General features: G+C 54.0%; 1 protein-coding gene across 3 annotated transcripts in view; it reads left to right on the forward strand.

The window, feature by feature from the left end:
• Positions 1-2,924: 2,924 nt before the first annotated feature.
• The window catches only part of LMX1B (LIM homeobox transcription factor 1 beta), a gene marked incomplete at both ends in the record, with an annotated part of 82,647 nt that continues 57,898 nt past the window's right edge, over positions 2,925-27,673 (forward strand). For all 3 annotated transcript variants that reach the window (XM_080356011.1, XM_080356012.1, XM_080356013.1), the window contains 2 exons: positions 2,925-3,063; positions 3,372-3,558. In XM_080356011.1, the coding sequence (XP_080212137.1) occupies positions 2,925-3,063; positions 3,372-3,558 (326 nt within the window). The remainder of the gene's footprint in view (positions 3,064-3,371; positions 3,559-27,673) is intronic.

Genomic DNA, 27,673 nt, shown 5'->3' on the forward strand with positions numbered 1-27,673 from the left:
CATGCAGGGAGCCGGAATGCGCAGGCAGCCGCGCACCCGAGCGGAGACAGCACGCTTACGCAGGGAAAGCGGGGAGTTCCTCTGTTCTCGTTGTCGAGCAGACCGGAGCCCCCCACGCTGTCCCGAGCGAACACCGAGCAAGGCGGTTCCGTCCCTCACGCATCTGCAGCCCCACGGAGGATACGGGGGTCGCCGCCCACTGTCCGCCGAGCGCCCGCAGCGCTCCCCGGAGCGCCCGGCACGGCCTTGCGAACGCACCGGGCAGGAGAAGGAGCGGGGCGGCTCGTCCCGCCGGAGCGGCACTGCGGGACGGTTCGCGCGAGCACACAGCGCAGCGGCCGCCGAGGCTCCTCCGGCGGGCTCAGCCCTCTGCTCTTTATTCCGGTGCTTCGTTCTTCCCTGTTTTATTTAGGAGACGCGGAACTGTGACTGGCTGCGTTTCTTGCTCGAGTCTCAACATTAAAACAAAACACCTCAAAACAAAAAGATTTGCCTTGCAAATAAATAGGGAATTAGAACCAAGCCACGGGGAGGTGGGGTTGCGTTTGTCTTGGTTTGGTTTTATTTCTGTGATGGTTTTGTGCGTGGGTGTTTTAATTGTATTTTGTTTTTCGTTAAAAGCACTATATAAACCGAATGTAACACCTCATCGAATTGTTCTCGGGGTAACAGGCAGAGATAATAATTATCCGGTGCAGCGTTCGTACCCACACATGGCAAGAAGCAACAAATATTTGGTGTGATATTTCTGAGTAAAAGCCCACGAACAAAGACTGAATTATTGCTGCGGGTGGGAGTCTGGGAGGCTCCCGCTCCGCTCTCACTGTCCCGCGCAGCCTTGCTCTCGTTTGCTTTTAAATTATTTTATTTTTTATTATTATTTTAAAATAAGAAGTTATAAAAACTACTGCGGAAAGAGAGGCTCTAATTTTCCTTGCAATTGTAGAAGATAATTTGATGGAAGCCCTATGTGACGGAAAACACTGAATCCTTACAAGAAAATATGAAGGGAACATAAAAAATTAATGTAAACGAGAAGCTTTTTCTTCAATGATTGAACTCTGAAATCTAAGCAGCTTTTATCTTGATCTCAGAATTAAATAATCATATATTATTTTTTCAGCATTAGCTACAAAGGTTTTCAGATTTGTACTGTCCAGAACAAAAATCAAATAAGCTCTATTACTGAAAACCTTTTCCAAAATATTTAACTAAAACATAATCATTCATTTCTTTCAGCGATGTTTCTGTACGAAAACGGCATAAAAAGAAGGCTTTATCTTAAGAACCAGAAAAAGAAGCATTAAGTAATTCAAGTTAACACTTGTCCTGCTTATTAAATATCAATATTTTGGGAGCATTACCAAATAAACTCCCTTCCTTCGGCAGGGTCACAGCATATCATGGGTCACATTAAGAAACTCCGCACGGAATCCTTTCCGGATTTTTATTTCCTCGGATTTAGATTTTTTTTAGCGGTATCGGCAGAAAAACAAAAACGAAAGGAAAGCCCGAGACGCGGGATTTCAGGCGCTCTCTCTCCCTCTAGCACGGGGAGACCGGCGGGTATCGCTTTTCCCATTTGTTTTGTTTTCTAAGACGGAATAAGAGAGCGCAGTGTGTTCAAATACGGCTGTTTCTGTACACGCACATTGTGTGCAAATGCACGCACTGCACACACAAACGGAGCCTCTACGCGTTCAAACGCTTTAGCGATTTAAGCGCATTAACAGCGCAGCGCAGCCCGAGCACTTTTCGGGAAGCGGGATCAAGGCCGCCGCCGATCGCTCACGGGCCGCCGCGGGAGGGTTCCGGCTCCTCGGGCCGCTGCTCGGGCCGGGCCGCCGGCCGCTCCCCCGGGGCCGCTGCCCGCCAAGCGCCGCCGGGCCCTCCCGCCGGAGGCCCCGCCGCGACGGTGCGGAGCCGCCCGGTAGCGAAAGGAGGGCGCGGTGCGACCCCCGCGCCCCGTCCCGCGCCCCCGCCAGGGCCAGTCGCGCCGCCACTGCCCGCGGGACAGACCCGCGTCCCCGGCGACGTCGGCTGCCCCGAGGGACGGTCCCGCCGCCACCTGCCCGCGGCCCAGCGGGGACGCGCGCTGCTACCTACCCCGGGCAGGGCAGGAGCCGGGAGCCGCCGTCGGGCCGGGAGCGGAGCGGAGCTGCCGGGGCCCCGCTTCGCCGCGATCCTCGGCGGCCGCGCTCGCTCTCTCCCCCGGCCACGGCCCGCGGGGACGCGCCCCAGGCCCGCTTTGCCCGCACCCGCTCGGTCGCGCCGGCCACCCCGGGGTGCGCGGAGCCCGCCCGCCCCGCGCTCCGGGTGCCGCCGCGATTCGGGGGCCGCGGGGGCCCGGCGGGGCCAGGGCACTATTTGACGTCGAGGAGACGGATCACCGCGGCGCAGCGATACGGCGCGCACCAATGGAGTTCAAATGTCAGCAAGTTTGAGGAGGGGTGAGGCGCCGGGGGGTGTGTTCCTCCGCCGCGGCCCCTGCTCTAAACGGCGCGGCTCCTCGGGACGCCGCATGGCACATGGGCTGCGGAGCGCCGGGGAAGCCCCGCCGCCCCGCCCGGCCCCGCCGCTCCGCCCGGCCCGGCCCCGGGAGGGCCCTCCGCGGAGGGCGTGGGGCTCCGGCGAGCAGGTGACACCGCGGGCTGCCCTGCGCCGTGTGCGCGGCATGTGCGCGCCCGTGTAGCGCGGGCTGCCCCCATGGGCAGCGGCGCCGGCTCCTTCCTCTGCCCCCCGTCTCTGGAAGCCCAGGCAGGAAACGCTCCTCATGTCTCCCAGATAAAAATAAAAGCGACTCCCTCTTCCCGGCCGCAGAGTGTCCCCGAGCTCGGCCAGACGCGGGGCTGAGACAGCCCCGCCGCCCGGCAGCGCCTCTGCCCCGCCGCCCCGGAGCGCCGGGCTGCGCCGCCGCCCGCCCCATGGACATCGCAACAGGTCCCGAGTCCTTGGAACGTTGCTTTACGCGGGGCCAGTCGGACTGCTCAAAGATGCTGGACGGTATTAAAATGGAAGACCACCCTCTGCGCTCGGGTCCGGCCACGTTGGGAGTGCTGCTGGGTGAGTTGCCGCTCGTTTCTCGGCCGCGCCAAAAAGCAGCGCCGTGCTCCGCTCGGTACCGGGGCTGCGCTCCGGCGGGGCCCGGCCCGGGCTGCTGCGGGCTGCCTGCGGGCGCGGAACTTTTTCACCGACGTTTGCGGGGCGCGAGCTCAGCGGCGGCCGTCAAGCGCGATGTCGCCGAGCTGCGGGGCTGGCCGGGCCGCGCTGCCCGCCGGGGGAGCGGGGCCGGGGGAGCGGGGCCGGGAGCGGGTCGGGCCGGGGGAGCGGGACTGGGACAGGCGCTTCACGCCGCTGTCTGCCGTTCGCAGGGTCGGACTGCCAGCACCAGGCCGTCTGCGAGGGCTGCCAGCGGCCCATCTCGGACCGGTTTCTGATGCGGGTGAACGAGTCCTCCTGGCACGAGGAGTGCCTGCAGTGCGCGGCGTGTCAGCAAGCGCTCACCACCAGCTGCTACTTCCGGGACCGAAAGCTCTACTGCAAGCAGGACTACCAACAGTAAGAGTGCGGCGGGGCAGCCTCGGCCGGCCCGGGCTGCGGGCTCGGAGCGTGTTTCCGAGCGGGTCGCCGCCACAGTGCTGCAGCCCGGAGCATGGCAGAGCGGGGAAACGCCGCCCCGGGGCCCGCGGCTGCGCGGGTGGCAGCCCCGGCGAGCGGGGACCCGGGCGGCAGCGGGCGGGAGTGGAGAAACTTCGAGGCACGGCGCCCGGGCCGCGCAGGGAGCTGCCCCCGCCTCGGGCTCCGCAGCGCTCGGACCCGCCGCGGTCTGGGACCCTGCGGCGCCGTCGGAGGGCGGCAAGGCGGCCTGTTTGGGCTCGGAGCCGCCCCGCGAGGGCCTTGCGCCCGGGGCGAGCCCCGTGCCGCCGCCGGCGGGAGCCCCGGGGAGCGCCTGGGCGCAGCCCTGCCCGCGGAGCGCGGCGGCCCGGGCGGGCTGCCCGGCGGCGGGGCCGGGGCGGCCGAGCGGGGCTCGGCAGCGCCGTCGGTGCCCTCCCGCTGCCGCCGATCGCCGGCGGGCGCGGAGGGTGCGCGGGCGGGCGCGGCGGTGCCCGCGGGGCCCAGCCGCAGGGACTGGCGCCGGCCGAGCCTCCGCGGCAGGAGGAGCCCGGCGCTGGCTCCGGCCCTGCCGGCCCGGGCGCTGCCCGCGCTTTATTTTATGTAGGCTTTATCCCCAAATGTCAGGCTTTGTCGGGAGGCGGCCTCCCGCCGCGCCGCGTCCCTGCGCGGAGACAGAGCCCCTGCCCCGCGCCGTGTTTGTCCTCCCCTGCAGAAGCCCACTTCATGCTTGTCACCGAAATTGAGGATCCTTTTTGTGCCGGGAGGGGGGCGAACATGGGCACTTCAATCACTAGGACATAATATGGCTCTGCTAGAAGTCTGGCAACAAACAAAGAACAACAACTATTGGTTTGCATCAACTTTTGTCAGGCATTCAGCAGGCTTCCAGAAAGGCCTGAAGTGGCTTAGTGGCAACAATGTGCATTTCATAGCTACAGCATGAAAATCCATCTCCATGGAAACTGGTAGTAAATGCTAACATGACATGCTGAGTATAAATATTGTTAGGGTTATAACTCTTGTATAAATGGCCCAGATAAATGTCCCCCTGTTCAGGAATTACAACAAAACGTGTTATTTCGTACTGCAGCCCTCACCAGCACGCTACCAAAGACTCTGCCACGGGCCTGGCGCTTCACATGAAAATAACCCGGAGCTCCCCTCCGCTGGGCCGCTGCGATCCTGCCCTTGCCGGGGCCAGGCCTTCCGCATTAGCTGCGTTTCCCCGTGTCCCTGTGTAGGCAGCGTGTCCATGGACTCTGCCTTTTGCTTCTACACAAAATAAAACTCGCTGTGGTAGCTATAGTTGTAGATGGATGAAACTTCTGCCTCTGTACGTAGAACTACCTTAGGTATTTTTATTAATTAGGAAAGAATTTAGAATAGTCTTTAGGCTGCCTAAAAAGCATTATTTGGCAATGTAAATATTTACTTTAGTTAAAAATACATATATCCACTAAATCCCATCTTCAGTTTTTGTAAAATAAAGGATAACGCTTTGAGACTTAAACAGCAAGATCCTAGAATATTGCTTTGTGAAAACAAAAATACTTTTCTGACTGAAAATAGACACGTCACTGCTTCAGAACTTTCCTTATTATCCAAGGTGTCCAATTGTACAGGGGGAAATGGGGTAACCAGGCTGACGAGCAATAAAAAGATATCACCATGTTAGCCTTTGTTGAATCCCAGCACCTCGTGTGACATGACATGGTAACCTGCTGTGTGTGCCCTGCGGACTGACAGCAGCCGCGGCTCCGGGGAAGGGGGGGGACACGCTAAATCTAAATCTGTTTTCTCTGAAATTTTATTAGCCCCAAAGAGCAAACACGTGAACCTGCGCTGGCGTTGTTTGTGTGCTGTCTCTGTCTGCTGCCTTTTAGATGCGGAGAAATACTCTCCTATGGTAGCTGAAGTGTGAGAACGGCCGTTGATCGTGCGGGCGGTTTGCATGGGCCGTGCGGAGCGGCCGGGTGGCTTTGTCGGTGGGAGCGTGGCAGGAGGGCGAAGCCGCGAGCCCGTCCCCTCCAGCGGCTGGTGCAGCCGCAGCCCCGCGCTGCGCTGCCTGTGCCCGAGCGGCTGGCCCTGCAGCGGGGAGACGGAGCCGGGTCGGTACAGAGGAACACCAGGATCAGTAAATCACACGCTTTTTCTTATCCCGGGTCCTCTAACAGACCTCTGGTTGGGGAGACAAAAAAAAAAAAAAAAGAGGGAGAATAAAGATTATTTAAATATCTTAGTTACTGAAATTTGCTTTAAATAGATGTTGCTGTCCATAGTAATGTAATTTAAAGGTCAGATTTCTCCAGAACTCCCAGGACTATAATCAAGTGCTGTGTGTGTGTCTTTGCAAACCAGTGTCTCGTCTTTCTAATGAAAGCAAGCTCCTGATGGGTCAGATATCAGACCTTAAACCTTTCACTGGGTCAGGCGGTTCCTGCCCGGCCGCGGATCAGGGTGTTGTGCGTTAGGGGGAAGGGGGAAAACATTCCTCCTTTTTTTCTTGTTAAAAAAGCTGTCTGTTTGGAGCTGCACCTATGCTTGGAGTGTCCGAATAAATCCTGGGGAGGTGGATCAGTGGCCCAAGCACAGTTTGAAATGGTCAGAGGTGCCCAATAAGTGTATTTGGTCACAAAAATATCATTGTACATCAGTGGAACCAGCATCTAAGCTGTGTGTGTATTTTAGACTCTTTTAATACAAGTAATTCAACACATTTTTTTGCACAAGTACACCCTGATTTAATGCAAAGTGCCTATTTTGCTAACATGGCAGATTTGGGGGGTCGCAGGTACACTCGGTGGCAGTTTTCAGGGGGAGGAGGTGCGGCGGGGCAGCGGCAGCGGGCGGCTGCGCCCGTCACGCCAGCGCGGTGGCTGCAGTGGGGGCTCGGCCGCGCTGTGGGGTCGTCAAACGTTCAGCCGTACGCTGACTCTTCTTTTTTCTTCAAAAGAAGTTTTCTTTCTGACAAACTGAAACCTCCAGAATGAGCGTTGATCACAAACGGGGATTGCAGCAGTTACATTCCACTTCTTTGCTTAAATGAATTTATTTGTTGTACCCCAGTGCTTCCTGATAGAAAACGTTGATAATTATAAATATTAATTTTTTTTCCTATTTGTATATTTTCAGTTTTTTTGTGATTGTGCTGTTTGGTTTGTTTTTATCTCCCTGCTCAGCGTTACATAACGATTTGCCCTAGTTATCGTTGATGTTAAAAAAAGACATGCTGTGTTTCAGGTTACATATTTCGTATGTAAGAAGTACATATAATTTCTAGAAAGATCCGTATTCCTCTTCCAGCTTTGGAAATAAAGGCTGTAAAATAGAGCATTTTTTCAAGAGATAGGGCAGCAAACAATCAGAGTTGCTATTTAATAATTTTTCATTAATGTATTCTAAGTTTTGCTTAGGATAGGAAAGAGCAATATCTGGGGTTTTGTTAGATTCCTCAGGACAGCTCAGGTGTTGTTTTGGCATCGTTACCAGGTGCTATTGGAAAAGACCCGGCGCGTGTTTCTGGGGTGTCTGCGCGGTCGCCCTGCGCGTCCTGGCGCTGCGGGGCTGGGCTGCGCGCAGCAGCGGGGACACGCTGCCCTGGCCAGACCGGGACATTCCTGCACATCAGTATCGCGCTGAGGCTGCTGTTTCCCAGCGTGGTGGCATTTTATATTTGAAATAAGACAAAAGCTTCCTATTAGTGACTGCCCAGTGTTCTGGTAAATGGTATTTTTCTCGCAGCGCGGGCTGTGGAATGCAGGCAGGAGCTGCCGTGCGAGAGGTGACTCGAGCTCCCACATCCTGCTACATGCAGAACGGGTAACAACTGTTTGCTAACAGGAAGATTTTACTTGTTTTCTGTTTTATTTTTCTTCCTTTCTTTTTAAATTTTGGTAACCGAGGCACACGAGCCGTGTCGTTACGCTCATCAGCGCAGTCGTTCGTCATCCGAACCCAGCAGAGCTGCGAGGAGCAGCAGCGTCCCGCTCCTGTGGTCTGTGTCAGACCGGCTCTCGTCCTTGTGCAGCGTCGTTAGGAAACGGCGTAAGAACGGATTGAAACTCAGGGATGAGGGGTGGCCTGAGCACATGCCCAGGACATGGAGTAATGATTGAGTTATGTCATCCACTAAAAATGCTTTTAAAAGCTGCTGAGATACTCTGGCATTTTTGCTGAAAATCCGACCAGCCCTGCACTATCAGCCACGCCAGCCCGGTTAAAAATCCTCTGTACAACCGGGCTGTTGAGCTCTTCGAAACAATTCCAAAAGCGGGAGTGTGGAGGAAAAGTCGCTGTTATTTCTGCCGATGACGTCAGCAGAGCGGCCATGGGCGGGCAGAGCCCCACGGGTCCCCCTCAGCGGGGACCCCCCGGCACTGCGGGACCCCCCGGCACTGCGGGACCCCCGGGACACCGCCCGGTGCTGGGCTGAGCGAACACGAGCAGGGGCTGGAGCGGAACGCGGTGGAGAATGTGGGGAGACATTTTGGTTTTCTGCTACATTCACGGTAACCGTATTGGACAAAGTAATTGCAGTGGTAATACGTAATTTGCACTAATCCATAGTAGAAAATGATAGGGAGGATCTTTTTGTGATGTAGGCAATATGCAATCAGATTAATAAGAGGATAATTTATAATGCTAACTACTAACCTAAGAAAACATAACCAATAGTACGAAATACACTGCAAGAATGTCTTCACTGAAATATGTAACAAACAGTAACATTTTGTATTCTGTTTAGAAATTGTATCTATTATTTTTTGGCCTGAACTTTTGAACTAGTTCAAAAGCATACATCACACCTTTTCAACTCTCAATAATATATAAGGATAAAATATTAGAATTAAAATGTCTCGGAGTAATTATGTTATTAGTGTGTTTCAGCTGTAAATACGTACCCCTCTTGCTTGCCCCCATTGTGGAGCAGCCTCCAAAGCACGGCACATTGTATCAGGCTTTCTGCTCCGGTGAATGGGCAAGGTGGGCGCAGAGTTGGTCACAACCGGAGGCTGTTTAATGTAGTCAGAGGGCCTGACAAATATTCAGGAGAAAAAGGGGTGCGCTTTTCACAGCGCAGCTGTGGCTTTTATTTTTCATTCCAGACAGAATTCAGATTTCTCCTAAATCTGCTGCTCCTCGTTGTAACAGAATGAATTTCATGTCACTGAATGTCTCCCGTGCTGGGAGGAGCGGTGCGGCCGGCTCGGGGGTGACGGGGGCTGGGGCTCCGGTGCCCCGCAGCGCCGGGGGCTCCGGTGTCTCGCAGCGCCGGGGGCTCGGGGCCCGGCCGTGGGCCCCGGGATGCGGCGGCGATGGGGAACCCGCGTTTTGGTGCCTTCTCTGTTTGGCTGACACGAGACTCCCCGTGCTGGTCAGTCCTTGTGGCAGTTCCGGACAAACGTGGTGTGTGAATATAACAGTAACAGTTCGTGATAGTGTTAGAAAGGGATTTTCTTCTGCTTGGGCTGCGTGGGCTGTGTCACGAGTTGCATAAAATGCAGATTCACCGTGAACTTTAATCCCCAGCGAGATGGAAAAAGCCCACAACAAGGTCCCCTGTGAAGGGTGTGCTGGGTCAGACAACATCCTTGCAGAAAAAACAGGGATAAATGCTTCTCTTTGGCTTCTCTTTTTGGCCTGCGCAGCGTGTCACGTTATTGCTCAAGTGAGGTAAGACAGCAAGTAAATAAATACAAGTGTGAAGTCAATTGTGCAGTAATCTCCAGCAAAGGTAAACAGAGCCGGTGTTGCTCTTGGCCGGGTTAGTGCAGCAAGAGGGGTTTGGCACGGCCGGGGCTGCTGCGTTACTCACCGGGCAGAGATTGACTCACAATGAAATGACAGTTTCTTGTTCGTTACAAAATGTAAAAACTCCACTTTTGTTCTGAAACAAAGAGTAAGGTTTCAGTAACAACGTGATGTCTCTAGCAGCCAGATAACGAAATCAGAGCAGTTACTTTGGGTTTAGATGTGTGGAAGTAAGAACAGAAATTTCCTTTCTTTAAGTGGAATAAATATATCAAGTGGGCAGGGAATGATTATTGAATATACACCTTGCAGACTATGTAATTGTGGTACGCTATATCTAAAGCTATGATTAAAACTGGGTTTTGTTTGATAAAAAAGTGTTGGAATTTTGTTGAGAAAGCGGAGGTGTTTTCTGAGCTAAGATACTTTAAAAGATGTAACGGGGAGATCAGATGATTTTGCTGCAGTGGGAGCTTTAACAGCACTGGTGCAGCTTTTCTCCTTCAGTAACCAAGTATAAAAATATGTGAACAAATTCATATTTAACTTAAAATAAATGTGGAAAGTAAAGCTAGATGTATGAGTTTGAGAATAGAGACCATAAGAGAGAAAAAAGTGATAATACTTGTAGAATGAGCTGACTTTTGGTTTTAATGTGTTTGTAACTGCATGCTGTAGAGATCGAAATCTTGCGTGCCTTGTTTGGGCAAATGATCCCATTTCTAGAAGCCTCTTTAAATGCAACATAAAACTGTGGCAGCTCTTCGACACTCTGTTTTGTCTCTGGCGTCACTCGGAGGAGCTGCGGGTCCAGCGCGGCCGCCGTGGCCGCCAGGAGCCCCCGCCGGAGCGAGGAGCTGCAGGTCCAGCGCCGTGGCCGCCAGGAGCCCCCGCCGGAGCCGGAGCCGGACGCCGGGGCTCGGGGCCGGCGCCTGCACGGGCCCCTTGCAGAACAGCATCTTGCACAGTGGGCTCTGCTTGCTCCCCAACACATCACCCATAACAAATGTTTTCTCCTTTTATATGACCAACGCATACACAGAATAGATCTGTTGCTCTTTATTGGATGCCTGATATACCTAATAAGTAGACAGCGCTATGTGTAGCATATTATGCAGTTTTAATGTAAAAGAAAACCCCTTAAAATGAAGTGTCTTGTATGCAACAGTAAGCATCCACTGTCTCAAGGAGGTGGAACACCGGATCAGTGCAGCCGGGGGCAGGTCTGTGGCAGCAGGTCCGTGGCCGCGCCGGGGCCGTGGCAGCCCGGCGGCACCGGCTGCGCCGCGCGTGGCCGCGCTCCCGCGGAGCTGCGGGTTTCCTCTCAAAACTGTTTGTCCATGGGCAGCTGAACAAGCAGACATTTGTGAGGTTGTGTTACGATAAAGGAATTGTTAATATGATTAATTCCAGTTTGTTATTTTGCTGGGTTTGAAATTTTACAGTGATCTTCTTTATAGACACAGCAGAACTGCTATGGTACAAATTGATGAGATGCCCTTAATATTGACATAAACAAGGAGTAACGTGTTTCTTGGGAACTTTATAAGGGTTTGTACTTCGATGTTCCTGTAACAAGCCCATGCGTTTACAGGGAACACTTGTCATGGAGGTCATTTGGTTTGCTTCCAAAACATAATATATTTTTAATAAGCACAAAATCTTCCTTTGCAAATGTTGACATGAACTTGTGAACATGCAATTCCTGTTGACTTCAATGAGAGCCATCCTTGCTCATCAAAGGAGAGAATTTGGCTCTTGATTTTACTGCAATCAGTGTATTATTTATAATGTACAAGAGTGCACGTGCACTCTCCCAGTAAGAGCTAATGGAATTTATGTGCACATGCTGAGGACCAAATCCTCCTGGTAGCTGTTAGAAAGTTTGCTTTCATGTGTTTATTCCTTCGTGTGACCTGAATCACCGTTCACCAATTACGAAAACAACCACCACCAAAACAAAACAGAGGATAACAGTCTGTTTTTTTTTTCAGTTGCTACTTTTATGATAGGTTATTGTTATGATAGGAAGCAAGCAAATTTGAACTTGCAGAAGAAATTATTAACGTTGTTTTAAAGCATTTCTAATTACAGCCAGTGGTTACTCGTTGTTCTCTCAGACTGACAGGAACATCACTGCTGCTCTCTCCTGCACGCAGGGCACGGCTGCGCTCGGGGGGTACCAGCGAGAGAGCGCGTTTGCTGTGGAACAGGGATGGGGTGGATGGCATGGGGTGGATGGGATGGGGTGGGATGGGATGGGGTGGGATGCGATGGGATGGGATGGGATGGGATGACCGGGACGGCATTTGCGGTCTGGAGGTGCCAGCCCCAGCGGGAACTGGGGTCACTGGGAGCTCCATGGGGCTGAGCCCTTGGGCTGCAGCGTGGTACCTGCCAACACCCATTAGTGAGAGGTTCTCACTAACATCAGCTCTACAGAACAGTTGTTTTCAGCCTGTGGGATCCTGCCCTTTGGCACACTCGTCCTGCCCACAGCTGGCACTTTTCTGCCACCCAGCAGAGCTGTTCCTGTGGCTTCTTGACAGAAGCAGCGTCACTGCTTTCTTTTCTCTCTTGTGTCACAACTTTAACTCGCTTTTATGGGGGGATGTGGGCATGCTTGCTGAGATTTCTTTTGATAATGCATGTGAAATGAGACAAGTATTTAATTCTGTATCGTACAAAGAGGTTTATTAGCAAATCACAGTAAAGCACTGTAGGAAGTCATGAAAATAAGACAAAAAATGCAAACTGAAACACTGAAATGACCACAGAAGAGTTGAGTTACCTTCGGCGAGGGGAAGCTGCGGTGCGGACAGTGGGGTGACACCAGCACTGCTGGGGGCTGCAGCTGGCGGGGCACACGGCCCCGATCCACCTCAGTTACTGCTTCCAGCAGCTGGGAGTCCAGACCCCGCTCCGTCCCCTGGCGAGTGCAGGACGGGGCTGTGCCGGCTGCTGAGCTCGCCCGGGGCAGGACCGCGGGCAGGCGGCGGCGGGTGAGTGGGGTTCCGTGGGATGGGGTCACCGCCGCTGGGTCTGCCTGGGCAGCCACGGGTTTGCATTGCTGACTGGCAGGGGAGAAAGGGCTGATCCTCCCTGTTAATAATCGTGGTTTGCAGACTGAGTGTCCGCTCTGTGAAGGTTTGTATGTGCACACGGGCTGCAGCCAGTATGTATCTGTGATAACTTCAGAGCGCGACCTGCAGCGCGCCGGTGCGCGCAGTGGGCTGCGGCGCTGGCGGAGGTTGGCAGCACATTCCTCCTGCAGCCATCAGCAGCGCGGGAGCGCTCCCTGCGCCCAGCAGCTGACGCTGCCAGTTCCTGGGCCCCGGCGGGCGCCTGAGCCGGCAAATCCCGGCTCCCGAGGCTCCCATGAGTAATGCCAGGGAAGCCAATTGCCCTGGCGTGCAGCAGCTTGCCGTGCCGTGCAAGGTCAGGTTGCCTGACAGCAAGTGCCTAGAGAGCCCAGTGGAGCCGCTTGCTGAAGGTGTTGGGGACGGGACTCTTCACAGGTGAAGCCCCCCAAATAGAAGTCACAGTCTAATATTGTGAGTTGCCTTCTCGGTTGGATCTTGGCATGGGCTTCATCTGATGACAAGAGAAGTCTGATGTGCGGAGCATGACCCGGTGGGCCAGGTCCCATGCGCTGCCGCTGGGGAGGGCAGCGTGGTCGTCCCCGAGCTCTGGGACAGCAGCTCCCGCGTGCTGGACATCCATCTGCACCAGGGCGATGCTGCTCCTGTAATGATTCCCTTTCTTGTCAGCCAGACGTGCCCAGGCTTTGCAACATCCAAAGACTTTCTCACTTTTATTTGTTTACACACATGTATGAGAAATTATTTACTTTACTACTTCATTTACCAACATTTTCCCAAGCTGCAAGGCTCTCTGAAAAGGCTCTCTGCACATTTTCCTGTGGAAGCTGTGAGTGGTTGACAATAACAGTGTTGTAGCCGTGTGCTGTTTGTGCTTATTGCAGCATTCGCGTGAGCGCTGATGCTCGTGCTGTGATGTCCAGCATGTGCCTTTTGGTTTGTGTGTGTAGGATGACAAGCAACACTGGTTTTTTACAGATGAGGCAGCGATGGAAGTACTTGTAGTACAAAAGACAGGTCCTTGTCAGGAGCCATTTATGAAATGGTGCAAAAGTATAAAGGGAGTAAAGCTACTTGAGGGAATAAATGACATGTGAAACGTTGCAGCTATACTATCTCCACTTGGTATTGTGTGTTTGAACGTGCAGGCCTGGTGGCTGGAGCTGCAACAAACAAGGGATTCGGCTGCGGGGAGAAGGCGGCGTTACAACCGACAGCGACTGAGTTAGTGGAGGAGCAGGCGGAATCCCCGCGCAGGGGGGTCCCCGCCACAGCCGCTGCCCCTGGCACGAGCTGCCGTGGGAGAAGGTTCCATGGAGGATGCAGCATTTGTATTCCAGCGTCAGCTTCCCGTCCTGGCCCTGTGGGGGTCCCTGGGCCCCGGGTGGGTGTCCGGGGAGGCAGACAGTGCTCGGAGCTGCAGCTCCTGCTCCCATGCGCCTTAGAGCTGCGCTGCGTTGGCCCCGCTGCCCGTGCCAGTTCCCCGGCATCGCTTCGTGGGTGTGGAATAAATTAGCCTTGATGGCGCCTGCATTAATTTTATGTGGGAGAATCCCCGGCGATTCCAGGGCAATTACAGGAGAGCAGCCGTGCCCAGTGCGGTGTCGCCCGCCGAGGCGATGGGAGGGCGCGGGGCAGGGCCGGCAGTGCCGCTCCCCATGGTCCATCACAGTGACGCCAGCGCGGGCTGGTCCGCAGCCCCACGGCTGCCCTGGCGGTGGCCCTGGGTGCCTGGCGGTGGCCCTGGGTGCCCGGCAGTGGCCAAGCTCGCTGTGCTGATCCGTGTCTTACAGAAAGGCTGGAAACCAAGCCCAAGGCAAGGAGCTGTCTTCATTTTATACGTGTCCTATGAATATTGGCTGTCGAGCGTAATTGAAGCCTGTTCCATTTGTGGCTTTCTTCTTACTTAAAGATTCGGCTCATATTTTGGCAGGGGTTTGTCTGAGTGCGTAGCGGATACGTTCAATGACAAGAGCTATAACGTTCAATTTGTTGGATGCCACAATTAAACCTCAGCTTTTTCACCCAGCCATCTGAAAGCCGATTGCGAGTTGTCGCTCGAGCCTGAATCCACAGGAACAGGGGCAGCTCGCAGCCCCGGATCCAACAATGTGATTTTCATCACCGTGCCGGTCTTCGGGGAGTCTTCAGCTTCCATCTGGAAGTACCTTCAACTCTTTCCAGCTACGGATCCTGAAATAGCTAGAACAGAGAGAAAACCAAAATTACATGGAGTTTATTGCCATTTCAGAAGGAAAAAAGTGTTTGAAAAAGTTTATTCAGGAAGCCAGGGGAAGTTAAGTGTGAGACATTTGCCATTTCATCAGTCCGTTGGTGATAGCCATTCATGTCAGAAATGGCTTGTGTCATTTGATGCCAAAAATAACACAATTTTCCTCCCCAAAGGCCTATAGGGTTTTTTTGCAATAAATGTTTATTTGTTAATAATATACTTTAAACAGCCCAGTCTTGACCTCAAGTCTCCAAAAGAATCCATCTTCTCTCTGAAAAATCCTACCAAGTTTGTGTAATTTTTTCTGGGAAGGTGTAATTGATGGCGCAGTGAAGGGTGCTGTGTTTGCTTTAACTACTGCAGCTGCGTGGATTAACTGTTTATAAGGGCCTACTGTGCTTTGAATGGCTACTTTCTTAGGTTTCAAGCTTTAGTTGACAGCACTTCCTCATGGTTTCTTGGATTTGCTGAAGTTCGATCAGTAAAGATACATTTCTGCGCTCAGCTCACCCATTGTTCTTTCCTCATCGCTGCTGTGGGCGCTCTAAACGTCTGTCGGTGCGGGGTTGCGGGTTGGTGTGGTGCTGGGTTGTGGACCGGCGCGGTGCGGGGTCGCGGGTCGGTGCGGTGCGGGGTCATGGACCGGCACGGTGCGGGGTCATGGACCGGTGCAGTGCTGGGTCGCGGGTCGGCGCGGTGCGGGGTCGCGGGTCGGCGCGGTGCTGGGTCACGGGTCGGCGCGCTGCCCGTGTCCCGCAGCTCCCGGTGGCTTCACAGCAAACCCAACGGGAATTCGGGTGCACAGCAGCCAGCTCGTGTGCAGGGGTTTCTGACAGGCTTTCTCCATCTAGCAACTGGAGTCTCTAGGGTCTATCGCAGAACTGGCAGGTATGAAATATGTGTGATTAAGTATTTGAAAACATAATAAAGATTTGGTAAATATACATAATATAGGAACTGTTGTTTTGAGAGAAAATAGTAAGTCAGGTAGTTAATTTCTAGTGCATTGCGGTGTTTTGAAGTTGCCTTCCCGAAAGCTGGTGCCAGGTTTGCGCTGCAGAGCGTTTGTGGAATGGGGGGACGCGCAGTGGGCAGCCCGGTGACGTAACGATTGTCTTTGCACCCAGTCACCAGCTACCGCTGGTTTAACCAACGTTAATTCACATTCTTCAGCTGCTTTTGTTCTGCTGTCAACCCTTCTGATCCATCTCTCATGATTTTTCATGCATATTTCTACTAAAAAAGCAAAGTATTAAGACATTTGTCAGAATTTTTTTGTTAGTCTTTACTGAAAATGTGGTTTTCTTGAAGAACTTTAGAGGACTTATTTTCTTTAAGATCTTCTGAGTTATGAGAGAGAATTACGCATTAATTTCTCAAGGCGTTTCAGCTTAGGGTGCTAATTTGTTCTCAGTCAGGCACTTGGATAAAATAACGAACAGTATGTGGAGCTAAATTATTTGGAGAATATGCACACTTTGTGTGATACTTGTTTTAGTGGGACTCTGGCTCTAAATGGCACTAGTTTAGTGAGAACATGTTCGTAGTTTTTTAATTCTGACAATTATATGATGCTTTAAAGCTACATCTTTTGAGAAGCACGGCTTCTCGCTGGGGCTGGGATCCCGCATTCGTCAGGTGGTTCCTTTTACTGAGTCCCTTCGGTGGCGTTTGCCAGGTGGAGTTACCTGCAGGACGGGTTGCAGCGCCAGAGCCCCGCGGTGACGGAGCCGCACGGCGAGCGCGCCTTCGGTTCTCAGCGGCGTTTTCTGGGCAGCCGGGGCCGCGGGGACCTGCAGCTCCGCTGTGCCGCCCGTCCCGTCCTGTCCCGTCCCATCCCGTCCCGTCCCTCTGCCGCTGCCGCTTTGCAGGACACGCTTCTTGACCCTCTGAGCCCTTGTGGGACGAGGCCTGTTGAAGCGAGGTCCCGTCCCAGCTCACTTCCCGAACTGAAAACGCTTGGAGAGTAGGGACGTGTGATGTGACGGTGTGCTATGCCATGCCGTGCCGTGCCATGCTGTGCCGTGCAGTGCCATGCTATGCCATGCCGTGCCGTGCCATGCCATGCTGTGCCGTGCAGTGCCATGCTATGCCATGCCGTGCCGTGCCACGTGCCGGGGTGACGGCTGGCCCGGCTGAGCGCCAGCTGCGAGCACAGTGGCCGCCCTGGGCTCGGGGTGACGGGCGGGGGCTCCGGGGAAGGCTGGGGCCACGGGCGGGACGTGAGCCCCATGTTTGCTGGGGCTGTGCCGGGGCTCTTCTCCTGGTTCGTTCCTGGCGGGGTGCAGTGGTTGGTGCCATCAGCATCAGCTGCCTGTGTGTGACGTGGAAAAGAAACAGTCTGAAGTTGGCTGAAAGGGGAGCAGTCACTTTACTAAGGCTAACATGGATTTGCTCCTGTAAGAGGATATTAAAAATCTCCCTTTGTTGCACAGAGTCTGAGCTTTTCCATTTTTCAGTCTTTTTGTCAGCTTATTTTGGTGTTAAAGAAACTGACATAACATTTAACTTTATCCTTGTGCATGAGCACTCCTGCTAATTAATTCAGTAACTCTTTTGACCTCCTGTTCAAAAGATCGCAACCGGTGCTGCTTCTGCACGGGCACTGCCATCCTTCAGGATCCTTCGCTGCCCATTTATCACGAGCGCAGCTATAGTGCAGATGACTTGCATCTTTGTGCCGTTATATTCTGGTAATAGCTAACGTTAACAAAGTTAAATGGACAAATGAACAAGTGAAAGAGAAGAAAAGCACAGGAGCAATTAAATGTAACTTTTCATCATGAAAAGGATTTCACTGGTTTATCTTCTAATAAGATTATGTCACTGACACAAGTACCTAGGAGCCCGTGATTGACAGCCTCCTGTACTTTTATCAGGCAGTGTGACACTAAACCTCAGGGCCTTTTGTCCGATAGAGTGAGCTCACGGAAACTCGCCGTCCTAATCCCCTTATTCATGTCAAGCACAGAAAAGAAGTCCTGATCAGATGGCACCTTACAACAGTGTCACCTCCACCCCCTCGTCGCTGGATGGACGTGGGACATCTCCCGCTTTGTCTGCTCCCTGCGCTGTGTTCCGCCGGGGCAGCGCTGCTGCTGGCGCTGGCACAGCCGCTCCGGCCGCGGGGGCGGCACGGGCTCCCCGCAGCTCGCTGGGCTCCCCGTGTCCCCCGGGCTCCCCACGTTCCCCCGGGTTCCCTGTGTCCCCTCGGGCTCCCTGTGTTCCTCCAGGCTCCCCGTGTCCCACCAAGCGCTGCCCCACGCGCCGAGCGCTCGCTGCCTCCGGGGCCGCTGTGTCTGTGGGGCAGGGGAGTCCCAGGGAGATGGAAGGAGGATGCACGGGCTGATATTTTTTGTTTGGATTTTCTTCATGTTTATTTAAAGAAAGTACGGCCTTTAAAGGAAATTTTTCCTTTTGCATGGTGTGTGTAGGAGCGGGCAGTGCAGAGTGCCACTGAGCTCCTTCAGGACTTCCATCAAGAAAAAGGAGTGAGTGGATCTAAAAAACCTCTTTTCAGAAGCACAGGATCGATGCGAAGTGCCAAATATTGCTGTTGCTCAGTGGTAACTGTTAGTGGATGTAACACTTCCCAAAGCTCAGAGCAGAGTTCTGTGTCCTCCTCGAAGCTTGGGTACCTGCAGAATCCGCTGCTAAGAGTTGCAGGAGCCAGCAATTCACCCCGGTCGCTGGCGTTATAAGTCTCATAGCTCCAGCCCTTTCTTAGCTGTAGGAATTCCTTTGTGCGTATCCCTGCGGTAACCTATTTCAACCAGCGCTTCCCTGTGGTGCTTTATTTACTTGTCCAACTGTTTGGAAGTCTGTTAGTCTAAAGATCAGATGCTCTGAAACAAATCTTATTACTTTAACCAGCTCTGCAAATTCTTCTTTCTCCATTTTCATTGACTTCTCTTCAGCTAGAACTAATGCACGTGCAGCAGGTGGGCAAGTATGTCCCTCAAAGTTTAGCCTCTCAGATTTAACATGAGAAACTATAAATCTTTTTGTTTTCCTTGGAAAATGTGGGAAACCACAGGTATTTGAAGAGTTGCCTCCTCGGTGGATTTGTGAAGTTTCTACTGGTTGCTGTAATTTTTGTAACAGAAGTCTGGGAAATTTTAAAAGAATGATGCATTCTGGGGGATGGAGTAATTATTTTGTGTGTGTTAAGTATTTTTTCAAGCTGGAATCAAACGCAAGGGAATGGGAGTGTTTCAAGATTTATTTTCCTTTCATCCAGCCTGGCACCACTGGTAGAGACACAGCGTGGAGCTTCAGCTGCTCTGCCACACGCTGGTTCGGCCGGCGCTGCTCACAGCCCTGGTTTAGAAGGTGTGTGCAGCTTCTCTGTGTTTCTCATCTCTATGCATATTTTAAAAGTAATTTTAGATGTTAAAAGTCAGTGCTAATTAAATGCTTTAAGAAATTATCTTTCAGGAATTCCCCTTTCTCCTCCCTGTCCCCCGCCCAGTCTCCTGGCGACCTCGCGCTCCCGCTGGAGCAGCCGCTCCCCGGGAGATCCTCGCTCCCGCGGCTCTTCCTCGCGGATCTCAAAGCCCTCGGCAGAGCCGCTGCCCAGGGCTCCTGCAGGCCGGGGCCTGTCCCGGCGCTCGGCCGCGCCGTGTCTTCCCATGGCGGCAGAGGACCGGGCCGCGCCGGGAGGGTTCTCGTGTCAGCGGTGCAAGGCAGCTCGCTGCCGCTTCACCTGGCTTGGGCTTTCCATCCTAAGCAGCAGTGGCTGCTGTCGTACAGCGCCAACAGGGGAACGTGCACACTGCCTTGTTTTTAAAAGAACAGTGCGCAAAGGAACCCACAAGGCAGCGGCTTTCCCTTAGCAGAGGGCTCTTTAGGCACACCGCTCCGCTCTCAGCATCCGTTCTCAGGTGTCGGTTTGGCAGCAGCGCTGCAGCCGGGCTGGGGCTGCAGGGAGCGAGCGGCAGACAGGGTGAGATACCAGCTCACGGGTGAGGCTGGCCACGAGCCCGTCCAACGTCTGTCAGCTTTGAAGGACAGTTCGCCAGTAGGTGAATTGCAGCCAACAGTGCGATGTCAGCGTGTGCTTGGCCACAGGTTCAGAAAAACTGTAAACAGCCGTCAAAACCTCGGGCTGTCCAAGAAAGCCCCACTGAAATGCGAGAACAGGAGCATTTTAACACATCGGAAGAGTTAAATGCAAAGCAAAGCAGTGTAGTCAAGGGCTACGTGTACTTCAGAAAAGGTGGCGTCAGGAAGCAATCCAGGATCCCGTTGACCTCACGATCCAATCTTCATGGCTCTTCAGTGCTCGGTTGGTGCAGACGAGGCAGCAGCTGCAGCAGCCGCGGTGCCGGTGGGAGCCCTGCGGAACCAGCTCGGGGTGACGGGGACACGGTCTGCGGGGAACTGAGCCCCATCCTCGCAGCTCTGCTGTGTCCCAGCAGCTCCTGGGGACACCTCCTGCCCTCTCTGAGCAAACGAGGGAAACGAGCGTCCACCCGCAGAGTCGGGCGGTGTTCCTCTGTTCGAGCTCTGTGCTGCAGCGTTCGCACTGGAATGAAATAACTTTTGTTTGGACCAGAAAAAAAAGAAAAAAGAAGAAACCTTTGGGGATTGAATTTCAGAGGCTCCTGCCTCCCTCTCGGCCCCTCTGAAGGCTGAAATGATTTGTGTGTGAGGGCCTGTGACCCAGGGAGGCATCGAACAGCAGAGAAGGGAAACATTTGGAGTTCAGAGGGACAGTGGCTCTTGATGACCAGCATAAGACAATGCAGATGTTTCAGATCATGAGGTCTCTGATGATGATGTGAAAATGCCCCCAACAGCCTATGGGCTGGGTTCTTCTCTGCAGCCCTCTTTTCTTTTCCTTGCTGTAGTGATGCTGCATCACAGGATTAAATTTTTAGGATTTATTGTGGAAGAATCTCTGTGCTTCTTGTATTAGGGAGCTCTGACAAGTAGGGTGGAACTTTAGTTTCTCGCTGGGGAGTCCGTTGCGCGTGTGCCGGGGGCGGCGGGCAGGGAGCGCGCCGCGCCGCGAGTGCGGAGCCCTGCCTGGCGAGCAGCGCCGGCTGCGCGCACAGCCGGACGAGCGGTCGGTTTTGGACAAGGGTCCAACAGTAACTGCATGTCCCATTGCCTTGTCTGACATAAACGGAGATTTCCCGGAGGGAGGACAGGCTCTGGGACAGGGACAGAAAAATATTGGTGGCGGGGAGAAGGAGGAGAAATCATTGACGATCACGATGGAGCAGTGGGGCCCCGAGTGCCCGAGACGCTGGTGCCCAGCGCGGCCGGACCCGCCGGCAGCTGGGCAGAGCGTCTGGCAGCATCTTGGCGGCTGTGCCGGCGCTGTGGCTGGGGCGATTCCCGTGGGCGCTGCCAAGCTGGAGCTGGCGGGAGAGCGAGAATCTGCTAACGGTGACAACCGCCTGCCTGCAATAACGTGGCTCTATTTACCGTGGTGCGTCCGAGGAGCCACAGGTTCAGATGAGCCTGTGCTTTGGGAAGTTCTCTCGTCCCTTTGACGGTCTCCACTGGGTTTTGGTACGATTTTGAAAAACGTGACAACCGCCTCAGCATCATTTCTCACCAGTGAGATGGACACGGCTTTGCCTCTTGATTTTGGCATCCAGAGCTGGACTTGGAAACTGAGCATGGCCTTTGTTATCATTATGGTTGAAAAAGCATTATAAATGGCACAACTGAAGTTTTGAAAGCATATGCTGGAACATACACTGGAAATATTTTTGAAACGTTTTCGATAACAATTGTGTTTGAAACAAGCGATGCTGGTTTCCCGTTGGGGCCGCTCGTGTGGAGCCGCCGGTCGCGGCCGGGACCCCGCCGCTCTGCAGCACCGCGCTCGGGGCTTCAGACACCAGAGGAGCCAAGCGCCTGCTTTAAAATGGTGCTGAGCTAGCAACAACACTTCAGAGCCCAGAGCAGCTTCACAGAGTACCATCCCTGGTAATCAGCTGATTTTTTTAGGTCATATTTAAATTAAGAACACATCTGCTTTCCATATGTCCCACATACACAGCTTACACATGTTTTTGGATGTATTATCTTAATCATATTTATTGGCCAAAGCAAAAAAATTGAAGTTTTAAATATTTTTGGACCCATAATATTATAAAACCAACAACTATAAAGCAAATGAGTCATGTTCTACACTCCAGTTACAGTGTACAGTTACAACGTGTATTTAGGGGCTATATTTCTTAGCTGGAGCACAATCTATAGGCAACAATGCTATCTTTCCTGTATTTTTGTCTAACGGAGATCTAAAGAAAAATTAATTACACTTCTTTGACTGATTGTTATTCTGCTGGAGTATGGTTCTAATCCTTATTAACGTTCTCTAAAGTCATGCATGAAATATGACTTTTGCACCACACTCTGTGGCATATGTTTTCTCTTTCCAGCGTATTTTTCAAGCTATCTTCAGCCCTCGCTGCTGTTCATTATTTTAAGATAGGTTTAGTTCGCCACAGTCTCAAACTGATCCAGCGCAGAGCGCTGCAAGGGAAAAAAATGACACATCATTCTGCTCATGAACACAAATTGCTTCTGATTATTTAGCTTTGAATGTTCTCCTCATACTGTTTTTATTAAAAGCCCCAGTATATTTACTCTTGATAGTGTCTTCAATTAAGTTAAAAAGAGTCCCTTTTCTATAGCAGTATGTAAAGAAAATAGTTGTTACAACCGCAGAATTACCGAAAAAACCTGGTTCTAGTAAAGTACTACTTCAGTTCCACAACCACAGCACGAAGTTTGCTGTTTTCTTGTAAACTTTCCAACCGTTAGATAAACAGTGTGTGTATCTTCGGTGCGGAGGAGCCCCTCTCTTTGTCTGGGGACAGTTGTTTTCCTGCCGCCCCTGCAGGACGCGCTGCACGGACGTGCTGTGGAGTGGCAGCCTGTCCCTGGGCTCTGCCGTGGCTGTGGGGTGACAGCCTGTCCCTGGGCTCTGCCGTGGCTCTGGGGTGACAGCCTGTCCCTGGGCTCTGCCGTGGCTGTGGAGTGGCAGCCTGTCCCTGGGCTCTGCCGTGGCTGTGGGGTGGCAGCCTGTCCCTGGGCTCTGCCGTGGCTGTGGAGTGGCAGCCTGTCCCTGGGCTCTGCCGTGGCTGTGGAGTGGCAGCCTGTCCCTGGGCTCTGCCGTGGCTGTGGAGTGGCAGCCTGTCCCTGGGCTCTGCCGTGGCTGTGGAGTGGCAGCCTGTCCCTGGGCTCTGCCGTGGCTGTGGGGTGGCAGCCTGTCCCTGGGCTCTGCCGTGGCTCTGGGGTGACAGCCTGTCCCTGGGCTCTGCCGTGGCTGTGGAGTGGCAGCCTGTCCCTGGGCTCTGCCGTGGCTGTGGAGTGGCAGCCTGTCCCTGGGCTCTGCCGTGGCTCTGGGGTGACAGCCTGTCCCTGGGCTCTGCCGTGGCTGTGGGGTGGCAGCCTGTCCCTGGGCTCTGCCGTGGCTGTGGAGTGGCAGCCTGTCCCTGGGCTCTGCCGTGGCTGTGGAGTGGCAGCCTGTCCCTGGGCTCTGCCGTGGCTCTGGAGTGGCAGCCTGTCCCTGGGCTCTGCCGTGGCTCTGGGGTGACAGCCTGTCCCTGGGCTCTGCCGTGGCTGTGGAGCAGCGCTGCCCCGTCTTTGCTGCGGAACAGCTCGGTAACAAGTGGCGGGGGACGTGGGCAGAGCGCTCTGGTTCCGCTCGTTCGCCTCCTGGGGAGCGTGGGTCGCTGGGGCCGTGACAGGGGAAGGGGAGTCGTTACCGCGGGATCCTGTGACTTCAGCACACATTGCACACAGCCAGCAATGTTTTCCTTTTCCTTTATAAAACAGCGATTTAGGAAAGTGGTCTAAGATTAGCAGTTTCTGGAGCATCTACTCCGTTGGCTTCACAAGAACTGAGTTTTCTTTTGAAAACACTGTCTCTTGGTGCTGTGATGTCACAGTGGAATATTGTACAGAGGCGTTACTGGACCAAACATGTCAGGAACATGTCAGGAACTTTCCATAAATTATTCGGCCTCTTCGGGAAAACCCCTAATTATGTGTTAACTCATTTTCTACTTCAGAGAAGTTTTGTCTTGAGCTTCGGAGTCCAATTGCTGGGGAGCTTTCATTTTTATTTGATTTTATTTTTTAATGATTATTGTTTGGGGGGGTTGCAGTATTTCTGCGTAAAATTCTCCGTGTGGGAGCTCTGGCAGTGATCTGCAGGATCTGGCACAAGTGGGAGGGCAGGAATCAAAGGACGCACCAGAGCAGGGGATCAGCGTTAAGCTCGTCCAGGACGCGGGGTCCGGAACGCCGGGCGGCCGCTCGCGCGTCCCGAGGGAAAACTGCACGCGCCGCAGGCTGTAAAGCTGTTTGTGCTTTGAAGGCGATGGGGTTCGGAGGAAGGGCTGTTTGAAACGTGTCACTTTGAACTGCGCTGGAGGGTCCCGGGGAGCCGCCACCTCCGTCCGCCGCCCTCCCCGCGCGGTTCCAGCCCGCCGGCCCCGAGCCAGCCCGTGCTCGGGGCAGGTGGCCCCACTGTGAGATGTCAGGCTGATAAGTGAAAGTAGAGACTTTGGAGTGAAGATCAAGAGTTTACTGCTTGAACTGCATCTCTTGCTACGTGTAAGAGTTCAATCTGGTCACAAAAGGGTTTTCCTGCCTGCAGAGACAGCTGCTGCCTTTTCAAAATGTTGCTTTACGTTTGAAGCTTCAGCAGATGCTGTAATAAAGGCTGTCCTGAAACTTCAGTGGATCGCATCATGAAGAAATTCAGGGAGGAAGGAGCTTTAGGTGGATCTGCAGAATCTTTACCAGCTAATAGTCTGTGAAAAAAGCGGGACTGTCGAGCAGGGTCAGTCACAGCCCAGGGTCAGCGCTGCCTCGTGTTCTGCCTACACCAGCGCTCCTGCGCGATGAGCGGAGAGAGGAGCGGGTCACTGCAGAACACCCAGCCGCAGTGTCGCGGAGGGGGAGAAAAGCCGTGGTGCTACGTTTCCTGGCTGAAGGACGCGTCGCTGCTGTTGGCGGGGCGGCAGCAGCTGCGTCAGTGGTCAGTGCGGGGCCAAGCCGCGTTCAGCCAGTTGCTGTGCCGAGAGGTGGAAGATAACCGGCTCCTGCTCCCGGAGCGAATCGGCGTGCGTGGCCTGGGCAGGCGGGGGGAGCGTCCCCTGCGGCCGCTGCCGTGTCCCCTTCGCTGCAATTTTCTCTCTTCTCTCTGGTCTCCCAGACACGTTAAGGACCGCGGCTCGGGCGAGGCCGGACCGGGCAGGATGGTTACCCGGCCCCCGGGCGCTGGGGCTGCGGCGTCGAGCAGGGATGGGGACAAACATTTCACTCGGCTTTTTGCTGTAAAGCTGTTGTTTTCAATATGCTCTGGCATAGCCTTTCTGAAACGGCCTGGCAGTTAAGCTTTAGTTGTACACGTGTGTGTGAAAAACAAACCGGATAAACTCTTTATTCTTCAAAATGAATTCACAATATGCATTTAGCAATGCCTTGCCATTGGGAACAGAGGTTGTCCAAAGCAATGCGTGGATGCAGCATGCTGGGACTTACGGTAGATAATGAACAGACTACGAATGCTGGGGCTAGAATACAGAAAATGTGAAAAAAAAAGGTAGTTCTGATACCGAAGAGAGGTTACCAAGAGGGATGTTCGCTCTGCTCACCCGTCATGGACAGAGAACGCTCTGACCTGCAGAAGGGTGTAACGGGCAGATCGCTGCTTGGTTTGGGTAATGCGCTCTGTGACACTTTGGAAGGGAGGACGGGCTGTAAATTTCTGCTGGTTTGGTACTGACAGCAGGGAGCAGTGCTAAGCCGGCTGCCAGCCAGCGTCACATGGGCTGGGGTGAATTTGTGCTTAAAAATGCAAGAATTTTTAAAAGAAATATTTTGTGCCTGGTGTTTGAATTGAGTTTGTGTTATGCTGGGATTTTGTAGAGCTTAAATTCATCATTTCACATTTTTAGAGCCAAATTTTTGTCTCACAGCAGTGTAAGTCTCCAACACTCACCGAAGCAGGACAAAGCCAGAGCGAAGCTTACGCAACTTTATCTACTCAGACCTTCCCGAAAAGGGCTGTCAGATGAGCGTGAACTCTCCAGCCCCCAGTAAAGATGTTGTTATTAAGTATAAATACAGAGTAGCTTTTAATAGCTGTAATTAACGTGTGCGGTTGTTTTCAGTGCACAGGAGCTGGTTTTGTGTCTCCCTGTTGCAGGCGGGGGTTTGCCTGCCTCACCCGTGTCCCAGCGGGGAGCGCGGGGCGGCGGGTGCGGGCGGGGGCTGCGCGGGCCCGCGGGGGCGCTCCCACCCCTGGGGCTCTGCGACACGGGGCTTCCGGGGGGCAGCCAGGAGCTTTGGCCTGTACAGTTTTGATATTTAAAGATCTATTCTGAAGATTGCATTCAGACCCTATTTCCATCTGATTCTCATGAAGCATCTGCACAGACAATAGTCGGAGTCTGTCTATTGCTGAGATAAATAGTGTAAAGAAATGGAGGTTATGTCCCTGGGCGTTGTTTTGTTGCTCCAGCACAGGACCGAAGGGACGGGGGTTTTGGGCGGTAGTGCCGGGCACATACAGCCCAGGCAGGGCAGGACGCGGGCTGTCCTGGGGCGGCCCTGCCCGCTGTGCGGGGGGACGGGAGAGCCCGGCGGAGCCGCTGCAGCGCGGCCGCTGCTGAGCTGGGTGGTTTGGACAGTTCAACATGCAGCCGGAGGCGCGGGGCAGGTTTGGGGGCCAGGGCTCTGTGCAGCCCTCGCTGCTGCCCGCGCTCCAGCCACCGCTGCTGTGAGCCTGCGGCCTCGATGTGGTACCCTTGCCCCGAGCACACCGGTACGCTTGCCCAGAGCACGCCGGTTCACTTGCCCAGGGCACACCATGCATGCTGACATGATCAGGTTTCGCACAAAATGCAGCGGCAGCCAAAAGCCTGTCTGGAAGCCCTGCCAGAGGAGGAGCCGGTGGTGCTGCTGCCTCCCCGCTCCCGCGGCAGCCGAGCGCTCGGGGCAGCACCTGCGAGCCACGGCCGGCAGCCTGCCTGCGGCTGGCACCTGCTGGCCCTGGCTGGGCAAGCGCCCTCGCTGCTCGCCTGCCCAGGTGACGCCGGTGCCTGGACACACGTCCAGTGACTCCTCTGTGCGGTGGAGCAGGTCTGCAGGAGGGTGGAGAAGGGACCTGCCCCAGACACCTCGTAGCTCGCAGGTGAGGGTGTTTTCCAGCATGGTGAAAGGTGTGAACCCCTGCAAGGGGAGGGGAGAGTTGAACTGACATCTTCCGCTTCCTTAACCCACAAACTTGCAGCCCACAATCTCATGTTTGCAGCCTGCAGGTGAAGGCCTCTCCATACTATCATACAGCTGAGTCCTAATTGCTTTTTGCATTCTTGTAGGATAACATGTGTTAATGTGTGTCCCACAGAGGAAGCAGTGATGTCCTATACAGCCTCAGCACCTACAGGGACATCTTCATGAGCCACCAGCAAAGTTGCTCTGTGTGTTTTATTCTGGGCATCTCGGCTGGGGCAGCTGAGGGCACAGAGAGAGCACGCGCAGTCCGTTTTCCTCTCAGTCTGTGGTGGAATTGTCAGCGCTTGGTACACAGGCAACATCATCTCAGTAGAGGAAGCGCTAATTTGCTGCATGTTCTAAGGTGGTGTATGCACACGCCATGGGCTTGGGCATGGATGCCCAGAGAGGAGAAGCAGCACAGTTTAAGCTGTGAGGAGGTGGCTGGGCAGGCTGGCCGTGTGCGTGCTGGGTGACTCCCCGCTGGCCGCCGCTCTGGCACTGGGGCTGCCCCCACGTGTGGGGCGACGGGTGCTGCTGCTCCTGCTGCGGTCCCAGGGGAAACAACCGGTGTGCACGTGTGAGCCTGCCAGGCTGATCCTGCGCGATACTGAGCACAAAGGCATTCCTGAGGCTTCCTCGGGACAGGTTGAGTGTCAACCAGCCTCTGTCAGCATTTCCCAAGCTGTTTTACCCCCTGTCCCACTTCCAGGTG

This window comes from Nesoenas mayeri (genome assembly GCF_963082525.1).
Source record: "Nesoenas mayeri genome assembly, chromosome: 18".
NCBI lineage: Eukaryota > Metazoa > Chordata > Aves > Columbiformes > Columbidae > Nesoenas > Nesoenas mayeri.